The sequence below is a fragment of the Crocuta crocuta genome, unplaced genomic scaffold, assembly GCF_008692635.1.
Source record: "Crocuta crocuta isolate KB4526 unplaced genomic scaffold, BGI_CrCroc_1.0 scaffold338, whole genome shotgun sequence".
NCBI classification, from domain to species: domain Eukaryota; kingdom Metazoa; phylum Chordata; class Mammalia; order Carnivora; family Hyaenidae; genus Crocuta; species Crocuta crocuta.
Window position 1 is genome coordinate 784,625 of NW_027529183.1, and position 24,104 is coordinate 808,728.

At 41.8% G+C, this 24,104-nt stretch overlaps 1 protein-coding gene across 1 annotated transcript in view; it reads right to left on the reverse strand.

Moving 5' to 3' along the window:
* XKR4 (XK related 4) overlaps positions 1 to 24,104 on the reverse strand; it is a 419,608-nt gene that overhangs the window by 136,645 nt on the left and 258,859 nt on the right. The window contains 1 exon segment of the mRNA XM_077758267.1: positions 15,627 to 15,826. Within this exon segment, the coding sequence (XP_077614393.1) occupies positions 15,627 to 15,826 (200 nt within the window).

Genomic DNA, 24,104 nt, shown 5'->3' on the forward strand with positions numbered 1-24,104 from the left:
AAATATTCAAATCAACACTTCGCGAATGAACGCTAATGAGCTTGTGGGGAAAAGATTACTTTTCGATGTCTAATGGAGTGAAGATGCTGTGCTTAGAAAATTTAAAGACATGGCCCATGTTCCCCCCATAAATACATACTGTTTCAAAAAATCAAGACTAAAAGTACTTTGTGCTAAAAAATATAGGTCAGTGGACAGATCAAAATCTAAGTGGCATTTCCTGGAAGATCTCTGAGATCTCAACCCCTCTGGGGTAGCTCTGAGTTCAAGAGACAAGAGCACAAGAAACGTGGTTGGCATTGGCTCTGGAGGGCATGTGTAACCTAAGGCCGGCTGGAGAACTCTCAGTGGGAGAGCAAGTCAATATTTAACTTCAAGGTTAGGTAAAATAAGTTCCAATTGGTCTACATCTACTTAAAAGAGAAATAAAATGTGACTTATGAAACGTCATTTCGTAGCAAATTCGGAAAATTGCTGAGGGTGTTCTTTTCCCTTCTCCTTTTGAGACAGGAAAGAAGGGAGGGAGATGGTCACCAGGTGGATAGCTGAATGCCCTCCTTCTGCCAGACAGGAGACTGAGGTTCTTCATGTTTGTTTGAGTCTAACACAACACTGCGATTTAGATCGTTAAGTTCTTTTCCAGTCAGAGAAGCTAATGTTCATTGTGGTTAACTAACCCATGTAGGGCTATGAGGTGGATGAACGCATAAAAGATCATTCTCGATGGAATTTCTCCACGTTGGGGTCCTTTATTGATGGGAAAGAGCCCCGAACTCTGGGCTCTGGTTCAGCTTTACCTGTTAGTGGTGGTACCACCCTTGTTAACTCACAGTAACCTCTGCTAACTACCAGGATAAGGAAGCAGGAGCTGGGTTCCAGAAAGATCTTGCTTTGGTTCTGCTTCTCAATTCTAGTTTTTAACAGTTCCTTCAACACAGTCTTACGTTTATTCCTCTATCCTGAACCGTGTGCTCTTGGACACTTTCCTCATTTTATTCTCCTCTTTATAATTTAGAATTCCCTCCCTGTTACTACTACTCCTTCTTCTCTTCTAATTCACATTTTTCTTTCTGAAGCTTTTTCCCTGTTATGTTCTGGGCTGTGTCACAGTGATGGCACAATTGTCAAATCCGATGCTCTGTTCAGTTCTCCCCTTGACTGGTCCCTCATGGGCATTTCTTTTGAAACATCTGCCTTGGCGACCATGTCACTGTGCTCATCTGATCTTTCCCTCTCTCTTATGTTGTCCTGCTTCACTGACTCTTCTTCCATTCTAGACTCTTCAAAAGGTGGTACCCTTAGGATTCTGTTCTTGGCCTTTTCCTTCTCCAGTGATCTCTCCCTAGGTGATCTCTTCTATTTTTACTGCCTCAGCTATCAACTTAGCTCAAGCTGAAGTGTTGATAAAACCTTTCCCATCCTGGCCAGGTGGAGCGGGCCACTCCCTTCTTTGGGTGTCCACTGTCCTCTGGGTCTGTTTGTATCATGGTACCCAGGACAATGTTTGCACTTAGTCATTCATATGTTGCTTATCATTACTAGCCTCGAAGCTCTTCAAGGGTAAATGGTTTTGGTCATCTTCATTTTCCTAGTATTCAAATCAGTGTCTGTCATGGATAGGCCCTCAACAAATATTTATTGAGTAAATGAATGTAATAATTAATGAAGATTCCCTTAGTTCCTACTTAAGACACTGCAACCTATTGTTGAGAGATGTATTGCTGGACCTCAAGAGCACAGAGTGGTTTTCAGGACCCTGGAGCTTCAGGATCAAGTTCATGTTATTCTGCGACTGTTTCCTGGAGTTGGCAGTGTGAGGACACAGGTGCCTCATGCTCTGACTTCCGCTTCAGGACCCGGCAGACTACCACTCCACTCATTCTTTAAGATCCAACTTTCATCAGGTGGCATCCTTGATGTTGAAATAAATGTCTCCTTCTGTGTTCACAAAACATTTCAAAACCGCAATTTACTTCAAATGGTTTCTGCAGCCACTTTACTTTTCTGCGTTTTTTTTAAATCTGAGAATTTTACCATCTGTGCATTTATTGACTCAGTCACTTATTCCTGAAGTCCAGGGCACACATATCTGTTTCCTGTTTACATCATGGGAGATACGCTTTAGATTTTTTTTTTCCATTTGAATTCAATGAAATTAGCGTTTCAGCTACCAAAAATCTGGAAGTTCTCACCTCTGTCGACGTCTACCCACTGGAAAGTCCCACAGATCCACCCCACGACAGAGAACGGGAGGCCCAGAGAGTTGTCCAAGTATTTGAATGGATGGTTAAAAAGTTTGGGAGTTCTGGAGTCCTGTTCATCTCGGAGACTCTCCGACTTTTTCTACAGCTGTGTGGAAAGCTGGGGGGAATTCAGGCTCACAATGAAAGTGCTGACCAAACCTCAGGCAGACAGAGCTATGTGGGCCTTGCCCTTCTGCAATCAGAGGCTCATTGTGAGCTGAGGAGTGAGTCTCCACATGGTTTTATATGGAGGAGGCAGGTTTACATACCAGTTTAATCAGTTGCTTCTTTTCCCTCCAGCTTTTGCGTCTGGCTCTGACAGTATGTGGGGCCCTGGGTCTCTCATCTATGTACAGTCCTAGGCACGAGTGGGACATGTTTTTTAAAGCCTTTCTTGAATCACTTGACAGGAAATGGGCTAGTTCGTTCCCCTGCCGAATCATCAGGACAATATTAACTTACGCGTCTAAGGAATGCTGTAAGACTCAGTCTAATTCCAATCTGACAAATAAATGGAAAATACGTTTCTGGACTGGGATGTAGGCTTTCAGATGGCAAAAGTGTGTCTATAAAGAACAGGCTTCGTGATTAAAACTATTTCAGTGATTGTGGGAGCTTCCCCCATCCGCCCAGTGAATCAGAATCACGTCAGAGAATCTTGTTCCCCAGACTGTCTGTGGCTTCCTAGGAAATAAAGCTATTCGGGGAAATGCCCCAGTGAAGCCACTCATGAATTTTGTATTCAGTTGCCCTTGCTTTGTCCCTGCTGAGTGAGTGTTATGACTCTTCACAGCAGTGATTTTTAGTGTTTAGAAACAATAATTACAGTATGTCGATATTCAGGCAAAGTAAACACCTGCTCTGAGTTCGGGCCAAAGGTCCAGTAAATGGAAAATAAGCATGGGCTTCTGTGTTTTTGAAGGTGTGAAGTGTTGAAATGCTCCTGATATTTGGTTGGGGGGTGGGGGGGCGTTGGAGGTTGGTAAACAAAGCCACGAGCAAGGCAAAGGAAGAATCAGTGTTTGGGGACACTATTCGCTGCTGACAGCCCTTTATTTATGTGAGCCTCTCTGATCCACCAGGGTTTAGCAAGCACTCTGCACCTCCGGGTCTCTTCTCTCCGTAGGCATGGGTATGCAATTATTATTATTATCCGTTGATCCCCCACCAGTACCCCAGTTTGTGACCTTGTGCCTGAATATGTGTACAAACTCACTCACGTCTTACAGGGAAGGAGAGAGGGCGAGAGGAGGAAGACTGAGTGGAAAAACACCAAGATTGGTGCTTGATTATTGGAGATAATTAAGTAGAATCTAAAAATAGGCAGGCCCTTATTTCATATTATGTTCAAAATGATTCAAATTCAAAACTATTCACAGCTGTGTTGGGCGCTGATCTACCATGCAGAGTTGATTTCAAGCACTTGAATCCATAAGCAAATGAAGCTTCTCTCTTTTCTTCTAAGTATAACTTGGGGAGGTACCATGACTCAGAGGGTATTGAGTGCGAAATAAAGGAATCAATAATACCATTACCCCCACGACACCCACGATTTATCCTGCCAATACTTTTCAATAGAGTGGAGCAGGATGGGCCGACATGTCATGTCAGCTTTGTAAGTCTCTCCCCACAAAGTTGTTGATAGTGTTTCAAATTCAACTCTGTATATGTATTGATTAAGCAGACTAGCAGTTTACTATATTACTGATTTACCTTTTGAGAATCCCAAGTACCAAACAATGCAAAAACACAGATTGAAAAGTAAGAGATAGAGGAAAGTAGGCTGTATTTCTTCTTCTTCTTCTTCTTCTTCCTTTTCTTCTTCTTCTTCTTCTTCTTCTTCTTCTTCTTCTTCTTCTTCTTCTTCTTCTTCTTCTTCTTCTTCTTCTTCTTTTTCTTTTTTGGTTGTATTTCTTCAAAAGTATATATGCAAGAATCTGCCCTGCCAGTAGAAAGATCTTTCAAGTGTGAGAAATAACTCTTAATCGTGTGCTATAAATAATATCAACAATCCCATTACTTGGAGGAGACTATTATTACCAGTGGTGAACAGACAGGCATAGATAGATAAAACCACCGGTCTCCCCGCTTCTGGTTTTGTTCATTTTTTTTTAAATGAGGGTGAAAAAATGTTAGGCATCATTTGTGACCCCAGCTCGGAGGCCATTCTTTCCATGAAAGCTTCCATGATGGTTCCAATGTTCCTTGACATCTTTCGTGAGAAGAGTCAGCAAGCATGACATTTCTATTTCCCCTGTAACATTGTCCAGAAGGGTTCATTCTGTGTCACCAAAGGGCCTTAACATGGCCACATAGAACATAGAGTATAATAGAGTTAAAATGGCTTTTTGGTCTTTCTTTTCCAGTGGGTCGAATTCTTTGGGACCAGGGGCTGGGTCATTTGTTTTTGTATCAATCATACCTAGCAGAGGTCTCTGCCACATAGCAGGTGTTCATTCTTCATTTTATTCAACAAACACCCATTGATTGCCTAGTATGAGCCAAGTGGTGGTCCACGCTCCCAGGAAGGAAAGTGTAATAGCCTTTGAGCGCAGGCATCATCACTACGTTACCTTGTTTTTTGCAGCCTCTACTTAGTTTGTCAGCACCTGGAAGGGAGGACATGCTGTCTTTTATTTATTTTTTCAGTCCCCAGCAGGGCTTTACACTAAATGCTATTGGAAAAATTTAGTATATTTATAAAGCCATAAGGGATCTCAACTGTTCCAGGGTAGAGGCTGCTGTCTTATATGTTTTGTACTGTTAACCCTTTATAAGTTTTCTTTGGTCAGATTTTTGTCATGTGTTCTGAGGAACACACCTGCCTGCCTTTTTTTTTTTTTTTTTTTTTTTTTTTTACAATTTCAGCTCAAATCAAAAGTTTCTGGGGTGTCTGGGTGGCTCAGTCAGTGAAGCCTCCGACTTTGGCTCAGGTCATGATCTCACAGCTCCTGAGTTCGAGCCCTGCATCGGGCTCTGTGCTGACAGCTCGGAGCCTGGAGCCTGCTTCCGATTCTGTATCTCCCTCTCTCTCTGACCCTCCCCTGCTCATACTGTCTCTCTCTCATTAATAAATAAAACATTAAAAATTTTTTTAAAAAACGTTTCTGATGGAGCTGTTCTTAAAAGTTTGTTTCATCAACAATGAACTGCTGCTGCTTAAGAGAACAGAGTTCATAAAGTTTATAAAGGTGGATAAATGAAGTAACAAGGAAAGATGAGGATACTTCTTGGAATTAAGCCCTTCCTATTCCGATGGGCATGATTAAGAGCTCTTTCCTAGATATCAAGAGATTTGCTCATTTTTCGGTCCTTATCACGATTGTTGTTCTCACTGACTTCTTGTGCTTCTAGATCAGAAACTTGAGACATTGCAGAATTCTTCCTAAGAAGTGTGCTTTAAAATTGCCAATGAAAGTATGTATCAAAAGCCTTGAAACCCTGCTTGCCCTGAAATCCAGCAATTTCACTTTTAGGTATTTATCTTTGAGAAAAAACGGAGGCTATAGGCAAGGATTTAGTTCTTACTATAATTTGATAACTTAATAATTTTAAAAAACAGAACATTCATGGAAAAGAAAAAGGTAATCCATGTTGGTAAAGTATGTAGTTGTTAGAAATGGTGTAGGAACTATATACACATAGTTTTGGATGTATGTTGGTGATGTGTTGTCAAAAAAGAGGTTATAAAACAGTAGCCGTATTTTATTCTATTGTAATGTAACATATACTAAAGCATGAAAGAAGTCTATAAGGAAAAGCAATAAAATGTAATCACTAATTATTTCTCAGTGGCAGGATGTTTATTACTTCTGTCAGGAAGATGGTTTTTATTTTCTCCTTTGTGTATATTTGTGCTTTCTATTTTATCTTGAATAGCAGAAATGATAGAGAACAAAAGATAATATTTTAAAATTTCCAAATATGTAAAAATACAGTATTTGGGGGCCACCTGGGTGGCTCAGTTGGTTGAGTGTCTGACTACAGCTCAGGTCATGATGTCATGGCTTGTGGGTTTGAGCCCCGCCTCAACACAGCTCTGACAGCACAGAGCCCTCTTTGGATCCTCTGATCCCCTCTCTCTGCCCCTTTCCCACTAGCGTGCTCTCCCTCTAATAAATAAATATATTTTTTAAATACAGTATATGGGGGAGCTTATATTATGTCTTTCGTCTATGTAAAATAACACTATGATTTTCCATGGAAACTTAAACAGCAGTCTGTATTGCCTAGTCCAGTTGAGAAACTACCTGAATGTGGTAGTTACATAAATTCTTTAGTCAAATACTTTTTGAGCCCTTTTCTATTTTTCAGTGTCATCTCTACATTCCTTGCTGTCATACAGCCTGTCCTCCACTAGGGGTGACAGAATAAAAATAGCAATAATGCATGTGAATGAGTACAATTTCAATTGGCTATGGTGAAAATAACACAGAGTGTGGAGAAAAGGAGAGTCTATTGGTGGGGAAGGTGATGTGGGTTTTAGAAGTGATATTTGAATGTGGTCCTGAGTGAAGAGGCTGAGTCATGTGAGGATTAGAGGCACTGACAAGGCAGAGGCCCAGCAAATGCCAACATGGTGCATCTAAGAAATAGCAGGCTAGTGCTACCAGACTTGGGTGAGGAGATGAAGAGTAGAAGGTGCTGAGGTGCCAAACCTGGGCAGCTTGTCACACACGTTAAAAAAAAAAAAAAAGGGTTGAACTTGTTTTCACTGCAATGAAGAATCACCAGAGTTTTAAAGAGTGAAGTAAAGGGGCGCCTGGGCGGCATAGCCGGTTAAGCGTCCGACTTTCGCTTAGGTCATGATCTCACGGTTCGTGGGTTCGAGCCCCGCATCGGGCTCTGTGCTGCCTGCCAGCTCAGAGCCTGGAGCCTGTTTCAGTCTGTGACTCCCTCTCTCTCTGACCCTCCCCTGCTCACGCTGTCTCTCTCTCTCTCCTAGAAATAAATAAAACATTAAAAAAATAATAAAAAGTGAAGTAAAATGAAAAAAGATACAATGATCACTATGGCTGCTATATGGCAAATAGACCGTGTGGAGACAAGGAGGAGGCAGGGAGAACAGTTCGTGGGAGAGGTCGAGTTACACTGTGGCTTGGAGGAGGTTGTGGTGGAGGTGGTGTAGGGGATCAGTTTGGAGGCATATTTTAAAGGTGGATTGGATAGAGCTTGCTGAATGATTGGATAAAGGAGTGAGGAAACAGCGAAGAATCAAGGACACTTTTTAGCTTGATCGTTATGGGGAAATGCAAATACAGATCACACGGAGATCCCACTCAGAGCTAGAATTGAGAAGACCAACAATGCCAAATGTCGGAGAGGATTTGGAGCAATCTCAACACAAACTCACTGCTGTAGCAATGACTGTAATTTGGTACTACCACCGAGGAAAATACTTTGGCATCATCCACGAAAGTCCAGAGTGCCTGTACTCCATGACTCAGCAATTTCACTCTTGAGTATTAACCCAAGAGAAATATGTATACATGTGTAAAGACACATAAAAACCATCCACGGTAACATTATTCATAACGCTCTCAAAATGAGAACAAACCAGGTTTCCATCAACAACAGCAGAATGGGTAAATAAACTGAGGTTTGTTCATACAATGCTTTTAGAGCATGAGAGTGAGTTATGGTGACTTGCATAATGCTGAATGAAAATAAAAACCCAGAAACATGCATACATGCACATGCACACACATGTACAACAATGTATGGTTCTATGTATAAAAACCTCAAAAACCTGGAAAACCAATTTATCAGAATAGTGATCATACTTAGGGGGAATGGAGGAGACGCCAATGTGGATGTGTTTAGAGCAGAGCCTCTGTAAGCCTGCTAACATTCCTCTCTTGGTAGCAGTTTCTTATGATGGTTGTGTCCTTTCCTGTGCATGTGTTCTATTTCAAAAATAAAGTTTAAAATTTATAAAACAAAACCAGATATAGAGAATAGGAAGCGAAGAAGAGGAGAGAGGGTAGACCATATCTTTCAAGGAGTCTGTGAAGAGCAAGAAGGTACTATGGTAGTAGGTAATAAGGGCCAATTTTTTTCCTTTAATAAAGATGGGAGTTATTGCAGGATGCTCTCAACAATCCAGCAAAATGAAAAGGTGACAATGCAGGAGAGGGAGAGAGGCTAATGGCATGAAGAAGATGCTTGAGGAGGTGAGCAGGAATGGAATCCAGCACAGAGGAGGAGTGGATGGGCAGGTGAGTGCTCACTTTATCCTTGTAAACAGAGGGATGCGGGATGGACGGGTGTAGAAGCTGGTAGAGCGGTACAGTTAGATTGGAAAATGAAACTGCTCCTAGTCGACTGCTTCCATTTTCTCACTGAAAGAAGAAGGGAGGCCAATAGTTTAGAGAGACAGACATAAAGTGCTGGGAGTATGAGAACACAGGAGAAGGTAGGAAACAGTTTGGGGGCAGGACAGTGAATCTCTGGGAGAGATAAGGTAAGATTGCTGGGCACTGCTGTGTGACCACTTGAGCTCTGTGGTCATACGCTGAAGGAAGACATATCCGTCGCCAAATTCGGCCACTTGGATGTCTTTTACATGAGGCAACCTTCAGGATCTAAATAAAGCCTCTGCATCAGTCTCATACAGTGGTCGTTCCGGCTTTAACAAGCTTGGTTACCATTTCTCAGTGGGAAGCAGACAAAAGTAACACAACAGAATGGGGAATGTGTTACCCCTTGCCTGAGGGTGGGGACTGGGGGGCTGGGGAAATCTCTGCAGTTTTCCAGGGCCTCCAACCATCTGGTTTCCCATGAAGTTCTGCTGAGAGGTGGAACTGGGAGGAGCTTGGAAGGCAGTAGGAGAGGAGACTCTTTCTGGATTCCAGCTCAGATGGACATCCTATCGTCACCAGCCTCTAAAGATCCTGCCTCCTGTCCTCAGCTTCTTTTGGTCCCGCACAGCCTCACCAGGCCCAGGGGCCCTTGCTCCATCCCTTCCTGGCCGCCTTCTAGACAGGTCAATGTCAAGGTCGGCAGCTGCTGTGCCCGGCCCCTTTGTCAGCCACACCCATCAGATTGTGCCCTGCCCCGAGATCTGAGCTCCTTTTCTTTCATTCCTCTGGCTCTGGGGTTTGGAGTTTCTCCCCTTCATTAGGAATCTCATACTTTTATGACATCTGCTTTTTTTTGTCCTCTCAGCTTCTCAGCATCCATGCAGTAGACAGCCTGATTTAAATCTCTTCTTTCGGAGTGTCTAACACGGTCTGCATTCCTGATTAGGAATGGTACTGTAATTGACATATCATCACAAAAAGCGAAAAAGCAAAAGAACAAAGACAGAAACAAAAACCCGACAGCTAATGTTCAGAGATACAATACTAAAACCCACAGAGTGGTCTGGGGACATGAAAGGTATCTGCATACAGCTCTTGGCAAGCACCGTGCAAAGGAGGGCAGGTGGCTACCGGCACGCACACCACGCTGCAGGGGAGCAGTGGCCAGGGTGCAGCTCCCTTGACCCACCACACTCAGCGCAGCACAAACCACCTCTGAGGGCCAGACAACAGGTGACAGGAGAGGGGTCCCAACGCTTTGATGCTACGTGGTTAGGAAAGCACTCCCCTGCTCTGGTCTGATCTATTTGCCTAAAAATGCAGCATAGCTTTCCCAGAAACACCTCTCTTTTTCATATTCAGATTTCATCTAACTTACATGCCATCTAAGTAAACTAAGTGGTCACAAGAACAAGGAAGAAGTTAAAATGAGCAGCTTCAGAAACCCGCAATGACTCCTGTGACGTGTTCAGCTCAACTCCAGGAGACAACTGTGCCCATGGACTAAAAGTAACCTGCTTGGCATGAACATTCAAGGCACTAAGGGCACTGGGAAGAACATTCCATGGAGGGGATGGGGTTCTGCCTTCTCAGAGTTGGAGAGGAGAGCTTTTGCTTATGAGACTTATGATAATGAGTAGCCTTCCTGGTGAGAGGGTGGACCCTGAAACTGAATGCAGGGAGTGAAGATGGAATTGATCAGAGATTCATGTGTCGGGTACAGTGATGGGCTAGATGCCCTTGAAGGCCCTTTTCAGAAGGTTCTGTGATTCAGTCAGAACTGTCTTATAATGAACAACGGCTCAAGCAGAGGCTCGGTGGGCCCTCTGTGGGGGAGGGCAAGCTAGATATAGTCTAAGGGCTCCTCTCATTCAAAGTATCCCATCGAGAGAATAGAACATTCTAGAATACACCCGGATAAATTAGGTGTTTCTAAATATATTTTGTCACGTTGTTTATAATGTCACATTATACACTTTTAATAATAAACGAACTGTTTTTAGGACAAGTTTTGTAGAGCTTCACACACCATCATGCACATAATAGACATTGGATAAATGTGTTAATTAACTAATGAAAATAGCAACTGCAAAGGAGACAGATCTAAAGGGATGTGGGACACAGTCCCACTCACAGGCTGGCACTCTTGCCTGTGCTTCTCCTCTCCTGAAGGAACCCAGAGGTGGAACCAGGCGCATGCGGAGACAATCATCTCGCAGAGGAGGGAAGGACCTTAGCCTGGAGGTAGCTGGGTTTCTTCTCTGACCTGAACCACATAAAGGTAGCCGGGTGTGGCTCTACCTTTGCTGCAAAGTTCAACAACTGGGCACTCCACGATTTGGGTCTGGAAAGTCCTCATCAGGACGTGGCAAATGAGGTGTTTTTCACATTTCAGGGATGTCTTAGTTACCTTCGTTTTCTGGGGACAGGGCTGGATGTTTGAAGACAGCCCCTTAACATGTGACTTCCCCAGCGATCTCATGGGACGTGAGAGAAGAAATGAATCATTAGAAACTTCTTCCCACCCCCAGGAGTGAAAACTCATTCCTTCTCACGAAATATTTAAGGATAAACTCTTGGGAAAAGGGGCAACACGTGGGGTTTTGGATATGAAGAAGTCAGGATCGAAGTGGGCGTTGGTGTTTTTCTTGCTCAACAAAGCTGTCCTGGACACATGGCCTGTGGGAAGGCATTTATTTGTCACTCACTCGGCACACCACAGCCAAATGCATGGAGAGTGTAACATGAGATTTTCTAATAATGACAAGTGAAGGTGGAAATTGGAAATGAAGAGCTTAAGCCAGCTGAAAAAAAGGGGAAACGCTTGGGTTAGCACATTGGCACCCACTTGTATCTAGTGATGGTCAGATTCCTTTCGGTTTACCTAGATGGTTCCTTTTAAGGGATCACTCTCCTGCATGATGGCTTCACTGGTGGGCATGCACCCGGCTCTGGTGGCCAGGTGACTGTGCTGCATTAGCCGGAGCTGTGGCTTCCACACACTCACTGGGAAAAGTACATAGTGTGTGGTGGCCCAGCCCAGCACTCCCTGGGCTGCTCCATGGAGCACACCCTTTGGCCACATGGAACATGGCATTGAACAATGCTACATTGCTATCGAAGACCTGGGGATGCTTGTTTGTACTTGAATCAATATCTTCTCTGCCAACTATGGGAGGCTGGGTCCACTCAACCGACACTGAGTGTTCGGAGAAGTGCACTCCCAAAACTAAAAGTGACTTAGAGAGCCTCTAGCCTAGCTTGCTCAAAGGTCAAGTAGTGTAACTTCTTTCTATAGAAGGTAGACAGTCAGCCTTCTACCTTCGCTTGTACCACGTAGATACAATCAATGGTCCTGGATGGGTTTGAGATGTTGCTTGAAAAGAGGACAGGCAGCCCTTGGACCACATCTTACATCTTTAACACCAAGAGCAGTGTCCTCAAATGGAGACTAATAGGTACACCATTGCCCATCTCGGCTTACCAGGCAGTCTTTCTACCTCCCTCTCTCTCTCCATGCCTTTCCTTTCTCCTTCATTTCCCCCCCTCCTTCCTTCCATTTTTCCTTCTTTCCTTCCTCCCTCCCTCCCTCCCTCCCTTCCTTCCTTCCTTCCTTCCTTCCTCTCTCACCCTCTCTAAGCACACACAGGATGCTGTACTAAGTGGTCTCAGGCACCATGCGCCATCTTAGCTATGCGTGTACAACTGGACCTTCTTGTGTATTTCTTATGCTTCAGAGACAGATATTCTGAGGGAAATTCCAGATCCAATGAAGGGCAGCAATTCTGTTTAAGGTGACACCGTGGAGTGAAAAGACTAGATGTTCATGTTCAGATTTCTGCTCTACTCTGATTCCTGGTCTGAGGACAGAAGCCAAAGTGCCCTTCCTGGGACAGGGGACACTGAAAAAATTATGCTTTACTTGCATGGCTCTCCACTGAGCCTGTCAGCCTCCAGTACAATGAGGTATCTCTGACTTAATTATCAGTAAGCAAGGAATGCTGAGAAAGGATTTTCACAGCTCACAGTGTTTTAGGGCTATGCCAACTTACACAAGGAGAATACAATTTTTAAGCATCAGTTTTAACAGGTCATATTTTTTTTGGTTTGATTTTCTTACTGGTTTTTAAAAGAGAGAACTTCAGAGAGTAAGAGATGGTTGAAATTGGGATAAAAAAGCATTATTGTCTCTACCCTAAAAAAATAATAATTCCAGGGGGGCCTGGGTGGCTCAGTTGGTTGAGTGTCCAACTTTGGCTCAGGTCATGATCTCACAGTTTGTGGTTTCGAGCCCTGTGTTGGGCTCTGTGCTGAACTCTTGCTCAGAACCTGGAGCCTGCTTTGGAATCTGTGTCTCCTTCTCTCTCTGCACCTCCCCCGCTCATGCTCTGTCTCACTCTGTCTCTCAAAAATAAATAAATGTATAAAAAAATAATAATTTAAAAAATTTAAAAAAATAATTCCAGACAGTCATATACAAGAATGACTTGCAGACTTTGGATTGTTCTCTATCCACTAAATAAGAATATTTTAAAAATTTTAATTCTGAGCTATTTGCAAATACTTCAGAGGGTTCATGCCATTGATTATTTGCGTTCATTACAGAGTATTGTTTTTACAGATAAATCCCAAGAAACTTATACCATAAATATATATGAAAATATATGTCAGACTAGCTTCTATCCCATTTATTTTTCTCTTCCTAAAGGGGAAAACCTCTGTTCCTGTAATGTATTCACATCCTTTAATTTATAAGCTGGTTCATTTCAAGCGGGATCATGTATCAGCAGATGGTTGAATTTGGGAGCTCTCTCTGAAGACAGATTTCTCTTGAAAATGCCTTGATTTGCTGGAGGTTTTGGGGTTGTTGTTTGCTCTCAGGTACTTCCCCTGTTTGGCCTTTCAACGTAACTTTCTGCCCACCTCCCTTGTTTAAAATGTAACACTAAGCTCCACCTGGAAGGCTCACACCTCAGCTTGTGCTTGATGACTTGCATTGAGCCTAGTGATCTTTGAATCGGCCAAGTCTTTTGACCACCTTGGGAGCGCTGCAGAACATATTTCCCCTAGAGCTTTCCAGTTTTGACAGCATGGCTTGCCTTGGCCAAAGATGAGGTCTGGCTCCCAGAGCAAGCCTCATGCAAATGTGAGCTTACCAGAGGAGCTGGGGACACCAGGTGTCAGTGAAGAGCCACAACTCTGAGAAACAGAAATTTTGATTCCTATGTTGAGAATGAATAATGGAGAAAAACTAAGGATTGCCTTTTCTCTATAAAACTCTCGAACTGAAGTGGTCTCATTTTCTTAGGCCCTCTCTCACCTTTCTTGCTCTATTTCAGCATCTTTAGGGTAAAAACTCCTCTATGATTTTCTAAATCATTTAGAAAACTTGTAGGGACATCCAGTAATCTTGGACCATAGGAAGGCAGCTTGCAACCCTCCACATTTGGGCCTGGGTTTTCCTCTTGTGTAGCTTACACTAAGAGATTGTCAAATTGTTCTGGAGATAGGTACCAGATGCCTTGAAAGAGATTTAGTTTGATGTTGCCTTTAAATTGGTGTCTTATTTACACACCATTTCCTAATGCATATATACGTGGCCCGTAAGGTTACTGGGCAGTCACTGATGTGGATGGAATAGAGCTCAAAGGAGTTTGGAGATCACCTAGTTTCATTTGTGACCTTTACATTTGGGAAGTGGGGCCCCCAAGACATTAAGTGACTCGCACAAGGTCTCATGGCAAAAAAGTGAGTTGACCAAAGCCAGATCCTCTCTCTGTATACCTTGTGGTCTTTCACCACTAAAAAGAATTGTTCACAGCTAATTCATATGTCTTGTTTTCTCATCTGTTTCCATGCCAACACACCCCTTTCTCTTTCTTCCAATGTGCTTTTTAGCATTTGAGAATCACACCCCATGCATCTCTTTGACCCTTTTCTCAAATTTCTTGGACCAAAGCTATTCTGTGGTGGAGCCAGAGTGGGCCAGACATTCACAAAGAAATAGGTCCCCATGTACTGGTACACTCTGCAGTTTTCTTTTCCTCTAATACGCCCCCCGCCCCTTGCCAGTTAGAGTGCTCAGTCTAAACTAATGCGCTTGTCATTATAAAAAGTTACAAGGACATTACAGAGATTACCCAGACACACCAGATCAAATCTCAAGTTCAATATGGCCCAGAACGGGACGGCAACACGTATGAACATGCAGGACATCGCAGTAAAGGCTCTAATGAGATCGAAACAAAGCCAGCACATTATAACCTATTAACTGTGTTATAACATTTGTTTAGTTGCAGAAGTGACAAATTACCGGGAAACCCCTTATTTAGAAAATGGCGATCTATCCAACATCCAGCCAGCCATCTATTCATTTATGGGCTCACTGGTCCGTCTTGTCTTCTTGCTGGTAGAAAAGACGTGACCATCAGATCTTAAGGAAACATCAGGGCAGATCTCTTCCAAATGTTAGTCTGACCGGTGAGATTATCAAACAAGACAGCAAAACAAAACCATTAATCTGATATTTGTTTTATAAAACTTAACATATAAACAATATATTATTAAATATTGACAACATTTTTCTCCCCAATGATTTGAAAACAATATTATGGTCATCTTTACCATTTCCTTTTAATCTCCCTGTTTCTCTGTTTCTTAATGTCAAAAGGGAACTCTGGAGATTACCCTAATATTCAAGTGTGTTATAAATATTATTAGAAAGAGAGAGAGCCAGGCCATCGCCCCCCCCCCAAGGTTTCTGAAATCATTCTACCATACAAGCCAGAAAAATTCTGCTGCCTCTGCTTTCACACCGACCAAATGTCAAATCACACAATTCTTTTTCCTACTCAGAGAGCAGCTTGAAGGCAAGCCAGAACCGTAGTTGCATAAATTAGCCAGAGCAAGTAATCGTAAAGCAGAAAATGTGCATCATTCACAAACTCTCGTGTCACATAGCAGACTTCTACCAGGGAGCACCATGGCCTCTGTCAACAAAGCACGTTAGAGCAGTCCCTCGGATTGTGACAAACGTAGCCAAGCTTTCCCCCCATTCAGACACCACATTGCAAGCCCTTACCTTGGAGGGCCTGTAAGCTATGGGTCTGTACGATTATGCAGAGCTGCAGCACCAGCTGTGGAGCGCTTTCCAGAAAGGTGGCTAGCAAGTGCAGCATACTCACATCTGCGCACTCATACACCATCTTCCAGTAAAACCTCCATCTGTCACTCTCCCCGCTCTGCCGGCTGCGGATACCTAAGTATATTGTGTGGAAATATCTAGAAAGAAAACACGGAGAATAAGAAAGAAATGAGTGGTAACTTATAACTCCAACAACCAAGGCTGTCTGTCTTTTCTGCAAATCACAATAGCAAGTACACGCGAAACAATCAACGTTAGTGGCTTATCAACCTGGGGCCCAAAGTTGACCATTGAACAACTAGCCTTATTCTTGAAAGTTCACTTGGAGAAGTCACTGCAATCTTTGTCCTCATGCAAGACATTCCCTTGACTTGGAAAATGAAGAGCGGAGTGAAATGTGTTGGAAACTCAGGTGTGGAACGGATTTGCTACTTTGACAATCTACACACACTCTGGTCAGTTTCTCTGTGAGCTCAATGGTATTCGGGAGACAGATTTCTCCTAGGGCTCATGCAAGCCTGAAGTATTAAAGTGCATGTGCTCCTGGTGTCTTTTAAAAGACGTTTTATTACTGCGATGCCTGGCTGGCTCAGTTGGTTAAGTGACCGACTTCCGCTCAGGTCACGATCTCACAGCTGGTAGGTTCGAGCCCTTCATTGGGCTCTGTGCTCACAGCTTGGAGCCTGGATCCTGCTTTGAATTCTGTATCTCCCTCTCTCTCTGCCCTTCCTCCCACTCATGTTCTCTCTCTCTCTCTCAAAAAGAAACATTAAAAACCCCCACAATGTTTTATTAATGAAAATTTCAAACATGTACAAAAGGAGAAAAAATATCGTGTATTGAGCCACCCGGATTAAGTAATTATCAATATGTATATGTATAAAACACACATTATTTTTCATTTATACCTCCACTTACTCCCTGCCACTGGAATATCTCGAAGCAAATCCCAGGCACCATGTTATTTCATCTGTAAATATTTTATTAAAAATAATTTACATGCATAAATGCAATACCATTATTACATCACAAATATTTTCAAATACTTGGTTTTCCTATTTTTCTGATTATCATAGTTTCTTTATAGTTTGTTTGAAATTCAATCCAAATAAGACCCATTTGTGAGGATTATTTGACATGTATCTCAAGTCTCTTTTACACCGCAGATTCCTCTTCCATTGTTTTTTCATTTCCTGCATATGTTTCACTGTCTTGATTTTGATGATTGCCTTCATGAGGTGTGGTTAACATAGCTGTCTTTTTTGATTTCTTCAGTGAGGTATTTGGTATCGATAAGATTCCAGTTTGATCATTTTTAGCAGGTGAGGTTGAGTATTTTCTTGAGGAGACCCTACTGTTCTCATTTATGACAACATCATCCACTATCGATCATTTCTTAGATCTATTCATTCATTAGGGGTTGTGAAATGACGATATCTAAGTCTATCACCGTTAAAAACTTTGTAAAGTTTTTATTTAAATGCCAGTTAAGTAACATATAGTGTAATATTAGTTTCAGGTGTACAATATAGTGATTCAACACTTCCATACATCCCCAAGTGCTCCTCACAGCAAGTGCACCCCTTACTCCCCATCACCTAATTAACCCATTCCTTCTGGTAACCATTAGTTTGCTCTCTATAGTTAAGAGTCTGTTTCTTGGTTTGCTTCTCTTTTTGTCCCCTTTGCTCATATTTTTTGTTTCTTAAATTCCACATACAAGTGAAATTATATAATATTTGTCTTTCTCTGACTGACTTATTTCACTTAGCGTAATACTCTAGTTCCATTCACATGGTTGCAGATGGGGAGATTTCATGCTTTTTTATGGCTGAGTAATATTCCATTGTATAAACATACCACCTTTTCCTTATCCATTTATCAGTCAATGAATGGACACTTGGGCTATTTCTAGAATTTGGCTATTATAGATAATTCTGCCATGAACATTGGGCTGCATGTATCCCTTTGAATTAGTATTTTTGTATTCTTTGGGTAAATACCTAGATCATAGGGTAGTTCTATTTTTAACTTTTTGAGGAACCTCCATATTGTTTTCCAGAGAGGCTGCACCAGTTTACAGTCCCACCAACAGGGCAAGAGAGTTCCTCTTTCTCCACATCCTTGCCAACACCTGTTGTTACTTGTGTTGTTGATTTTAGCTCTTCTGGCAGGTGTGAGGTGGTATCTCACTGTGGTTTTGATTTTTATTTCCTTGATGATGAGTGGTGTTGAACATCTTCTCATGTGTCTATTGGCCATAGATATGGCTTCTTTGGAAAAGTGGCTATTCATGTCTTCTGCCCATTTCTTAATTGAATTATTTGTTTTTTGGGTATTCACTTTTATAAGTTCTTTTTATATCTTGGATACTAACCCCTTATCAGATATATCATTTGCAAATATCTTCCAAAGGAATTGCAATCCCATTCTGTAGATTGTCTTTTAGTTTTGTTGATGGTTTCCCTCACTGTGTGGAAGGTTTTTATTTTGATGAAGCCACAATAGTTTATTTGTGCTTTTGTTTCCTTTGCCTCAGGAGGCATATCTAGAAAGAAGATGATATAGCCAATGTCAAAGACGCTGCTGCCTGTGTTCTCCTGTAAGATTTTTATTGTTTCATGCCTCACATTTAGGTCCATAATCCATTTCAAATCTATCTTTGTGTACGAAGTAAGAAAGTGGTCCAGTTTCATTCTTTTGGATGTTTCTCTCCAGTTTTCCCGACACCATTTGTTGAAGAGACTGTATTTTTCCCATTGCATATTTTTTCCTGATTTGTGGAAGATTAATTAACCATATAGTTGTAGGTTTATTTCTGGGTTTTCTATTGTGTTCCATAGATCTATGTGTCTATTTTTGTGCCAGTACTGTACCCTCTTGATGACACTACAGTTTTGTAATATAACTTGAAGTCCGGAATCATGATGCCTTCAGTTTTGCTTTTCATTTTCAAGGTTGCTTTGTCTCTTTACGTCACTTGTTTTGATGTTGTTTTTATTGGCTAGAATACATCTCCAGCTCTTATATCGATGTCTTTGCAGTATTATTCTCTAGCAGATCACTTATGAAAGGTGCATAGGGACAATATTCTTTGAGTTCTTGGATATTTATAACAGCATGTGGTTGTCAATCTTGCCTTGGGTGGGAATGAGGTCCCTAAACTCTCACAATTTTAAATGAAAACAGGTGCCCATTTCTAGAGTCTGTGAAAGAGCCTACCCAATGCAAAGATTCTCTGATACCAAGAGGGGAGGAGGGGAGGGATACAGCAGTGAAGTACAAAAGCAGAAAACCTGGGACAGCCTTTTCACTGGAGGGTCAGCTTGCTTGGCTATCAAATCTATGCATATTCCGTACACAATCCAAGATCTGTAATTTATTCACTTAAATCTATTAAATCTGTTAATTTACTGCTTATTAGCATAAAGTGTTGTCCTGAAAATCTGATGAAAATCTGATATTCTTTCTCTTAAAACTACCTGAGTTTGTTGTTTGGATGTCCACAGAATATTTTGTTTTCTTTTGAAAACCTATAGTTTTATTAGAATGTATCTTGATGTTGGCTCTTCTGCACAAGTTTCTCTGAAAAGTTTCTCTCTTCGTTATGTAGTTTCAAGTCTTTTTGATTTATAGTATTGAGACCTTTCTTTCTTTCTTTCTTTCTTTCTTTTTTCTTTCTTTCTTTCTTTCTTTCTTTCTTTCTTTCTTTCTTTCTTACTTTCCTTCCTTCCTTCCTTCCTTCCTTCCTTCCTTCCTTCCTTCCTTCCTTCTTCATCCTTCATCCTTCCTTCCTTCTTTCCTCCCTCCCTCCTTCCTTCCTTTTTTTGTCCATTGCTTTCTTTTTCTTCTTTGAGGACTCCTATTTACTTATATTGTGTCTTCTTTACATTCTGTATCAGTCAACTTTCCTGAACTCTTTTAATCTAAAATTGCTTACTGATTTAATTTCCCCCCTTTCTACCTTCTATTTATCTAAAATTGCTTACTGATTTAATTTCCCCCCTTTCTACCTTCTATTTATCTTCTATTTACCTTCTATTTATCTTCTATTTTATGGTGTTTGGATAGTGTCTTACTCCTAGTAGTTGAGTTTTCATTTTTGAGCTGCTTTTAAAAAATTAAAATTCTATGTTGGGTTATATCATCTTTCTTGTCAAATCTTACTTTTTTCCCCTATTCATTTCTGATACTTTTCTAATTCTGATTTCTATCTTTCATTCATAGCTTTTATTATTCTCTTTATTTCTTTCAACTCATTTTGAAATATTTGCTTATGGTTTACATCTGTTTTCCACATGTGTTTTTCTGGTATATTTTCATTATCTGCAGGAACATCATCATGTTTCCTACTTTATTTTCCTTATAATAGTTGTGATCTTTTTCTTATTGCTGAGTTTAATGAGTTAATTTAGTTTTTATGTAGTTTTAGGAGGAGTCAGGGGGTCAAGATAGCTTGGCAGGTTTCAGTAGCTCCAGAGCTCATTCCTCTACTGTTCTCATGAAGTAAGAACTTGTCAACTTTCTGACATCAGCGGCCTCTGTTTCAATCTGGGCCTTCTTATTCATTTCTTAGCATTTCTGGTGGCTGTTCTTGTCCTCCTCAACTGGAATCTATTCCCAGCAGATTCTTCTTAATGTGGAGACTTGTCTTGGAAGGGTCTGTCGTCTGTGGGTAATGAGACTGCTCCAGTAGTATCAGATTTCATTGCATTACGGTCCCCCCCTGGACTCACCCTTGCACTGGATCATTGAGAACACACTTTTAGGTCTTTCTTCCACTCTACGATTGGCCCGCTGCATTTTTCCAGCGAGTGGCTCTTGGGGATTTGGATGTTCTCCAGTTCTTAAGGTCTTCAGTCTGCTTCTTCCTACACAGTTGCTGATATCACATGGCTCTTATGAATGGTCCCTAATTTGTCCCTTGGTCATGATGGGGGTATCTCACCACTGAGCTTTATTGCGGGTGTTGCAATAAAACTTCAGTGTTTCTCTGCTTATTTTAATGGGATCATTTCGGTAGTTTCAAAAACTATGCTGCCACTGCCACTGCATTTAAAGAACAAGAGCATTTGGAAACACAAACACAGATTTAATCATTCCCTGGCGCCACCGATTGCTCTCCATCAATTATAAGATGAAGTCCATAGATCGCTGCTTACAGGGACTTTCATGAATAGATCACTGTGTTCTCACCACTCCACGGCTGCAGCTTGTGATTAGTAAGATGCCGGCCCCTCCTTTCTTAGATCTCCATGCTTTACACAAGCTCATTCTTTTCTTGGAATGCCTTTCTTGCTTCGTTGACTGGCATACTCACTTTTCAACTGACCGCATCTGTTCAGTGATCACCAATAATCACTCACTCTTCTGTGCTCTCCCTGTGTGTATTACTTTGCTAGGGCTTTAACAAAGTACCATAAACTGGTAGCTTAACCAACAGAAGTATATTGTCTCCCAGTTCTGGAGGCTAGAAATCCAAGGTCAAGCTGTTGGTAGGGTTGGTTCCTTCTGATGCTTTGAGGGAGACTCTGTTGCACACCTCTCCCTCTGCTTCTGGTGGTTGGCTGGCAATCTGTGGTGTTCCTTGGATTGTGGCTACATCACCTCGCTCTCTGAGTTCATCTGCACATAGTCTTCTCCATGTGTGCGTGTTTCAGTCTGAATTTCTCCTTTTTATAAACACACAGTCGTATTGGATTAGGATCCATCCTAATGACCTCATCTTAATTTGATCATCAGCAAAATCTTATTGTATTTTCCAATAAGATCACATCCTCAGGTGTAGGGTGTTAGGACGTCAACCTCATTTAGGGGAACACAATTCAACCAATATCACTCTTCCATTGATGTTTGATCTTGTTTACCCTATGACCTCTCCTTCTGTGTTCCAAATCTGCATCTTTGACTCCAGCCCTCACCTGAAAGCCAACCTGTATGTCCATCTGCTTTCCGATTTCCCACAGATATATGAAAACAACTATATTCAAAATGCTTTATTAGCTTTCCTTCTAAATTTGTCCCATCTCATCCATTATAATCTATACTGCCATATATTCAGTCATCCAAGCTAGAAGCCTAGGGGTCTTACGAAGCTACTCCCCTCCCATACCCCTTAAATATGATAGTATACTATGTTGTGGAACTTCATCTCCTTAATATATGTTCCCCTAGGTTTTCTAAAGTTTGATTCTCTGGGTTTCTGTTTTGGTTCTGTAACCTACTACAGCATGACCTTAGGCTTGACATCTTTCTGCCTTAGCACCTCCATCTCTGAAGGCAGAAAACGGTACCGATTGCATAGGCTGACCTGAGAATTAAATGAAGTGAAGGACTTAGCACAGAGCCTGATAAATAGTAGGCATTTGGTAAATGTTAGTTCTTACTTTTATTAAACTTTGAATTCTCTAATGGTCCCTTCACAGTGCTTCTAGAGGTATACATTAAATCTAATTTCTGCCAACTTTTTTTTTTTTACAAATAGTTTATTGTCAAATTAGTTTCCACATAACACCCAGTGCTCATCCCCGCAAGTGTCCTCCTCCATGCCCATCCCCCCTCCCCCCCACATCCATCAGTCCTCAGTTTTTGTCAGCATTCAAGAGTCTCTCATGGTTTGCCTCTCTCCCTTTCCCCCACCATTTTCCCCCTTCTTCTCCCCCTTGTTCCTCAGTTAAGTTCCTCCTAATCCTCCTATACATGCAAACATATGATATTTGTCCTTCTCTGCCTGACTTATTTCGCTCAGCATAACACCCTCAAGGTCCATCCATGTTGCTACACATTCTGCCATCTTTTTAAACAACTTTTTTCATGTTTGTTTGTTTGTTTATTTATTTATTTATTTGGAGAGAGAGTGTGCATGTGGGTGGGGAAGGGACAGAGAGAGAGGAAGAGAGAATCCAAAGCAGGCTCTGTGCTGTCAGCACAGAGCCCGACACGGGGCTCGATCACATGAACAGTGAGATCATGACCTGAGTCGAAATCAAGAGTCAGAAGCTTAACCGACTGAGCCACTCAGGCACCTCCTAATTTCTGCCATCTTAAAAACCTCAGTGACTCCCCACTGCCTAGAAGATATACAGTAAACTCAAGCAATAGAAGACAGTTAAGGCTTTTAGTTTATCCCTTCTACCCTAAATTTTGGCCTCTGCACCCTCCAGCCTCCTCCCATCCTGTGTCCTCCCATATTAAAGCACTGGCTGCTCCTTGGCCATGAATTCACACCTCAATACCTTTGTTCCTGTGGTTCTCTTGCCTGGAAAGTCTCTCCACACCCTTTAACACCCTGGACTTTCTATTGTTTTATGACTGAAGTATCATCTCTCTCTCATGTTCTGTTACTGCCCAGGAGGGACTGGCCATTCCATTGTTTGTATCCCAACTATATTTATGCAGACTTTGACCAGAGAGAATAACATTATTTTGTATTTGTTCATTTGTGAGCTCATCTCACATCCCAAATATAAACCCTTGGAGAGAAAATAATGTCATTGTCTTTGTGCTCCTACATCTGGCTCAGTTTCTGACGATTAATAGGTACTCAATTTAACTCATGGCATTTCATTCCTTCAATGAGTATGTAGTAAACACATGCAACATTTGAAAATTTGTATTTTTCTGTAAGGGGGAGGGTGGGAGCCACTGTACAGTTTTCAGCCAAAGAGTAAGAAATCTGACTTGCATTTTAACAAAATTGGTCCTTGTGTGAAAAGGAGAGGGCGGGAGGGCAAGGGGCTAGAGAGGGACATTGGCTGGAATACTACTGCAATAATCCAGGTGAGAGACTCGGATTTTCACTAAACTTCCAGTGGTATTGGTGGTAAAAAGGCGTCAGAACTGGATAATCAGTGAAGAGAGCACTGACAGCCTCTGTATGTTGAGTGAACAAATTAATGATTTCAATGCTCACCCTGCTTGCGATTATCACAGAAGTTTAAAATCCAGGACCCCCATGGCATTAACAAAAGCAGTAAAGCTCCCACAAATGCCTCCTGGCGTTCTTTTACTGCTAGTTTTCACCTGCGGAGGAATTTATGCATACTCTAAATTCACCAGCCACAGGCTAAAAAGCTACAAATGGATCTCCCTGGTCGGCAGCCCATGGGGACTGAACTCTTCTGGGGCAACGAAACATTTGTGTTTTGCAGCACTGGGAGCTCCCAGTTAACCCGATGGCGGTGGTAGTTTTATTCCTAAGGAATACCGGAAACAGGTATCTAGCCTTAGGGAGTTTCATATAATAGGACACAAAATCAAATCTTCCGATAATGCACATACAGAGTTGAAACACCTATAAACCAAGAAGAGTAAAAACAGAACAAAACAAAACTATTTTAAGGCCAAATGAGCTGTATATGCAAGGGGTGGGGAAAGCCCTGTGTCCTGATAGCAAATGCCTTTGCCTATGCAAAT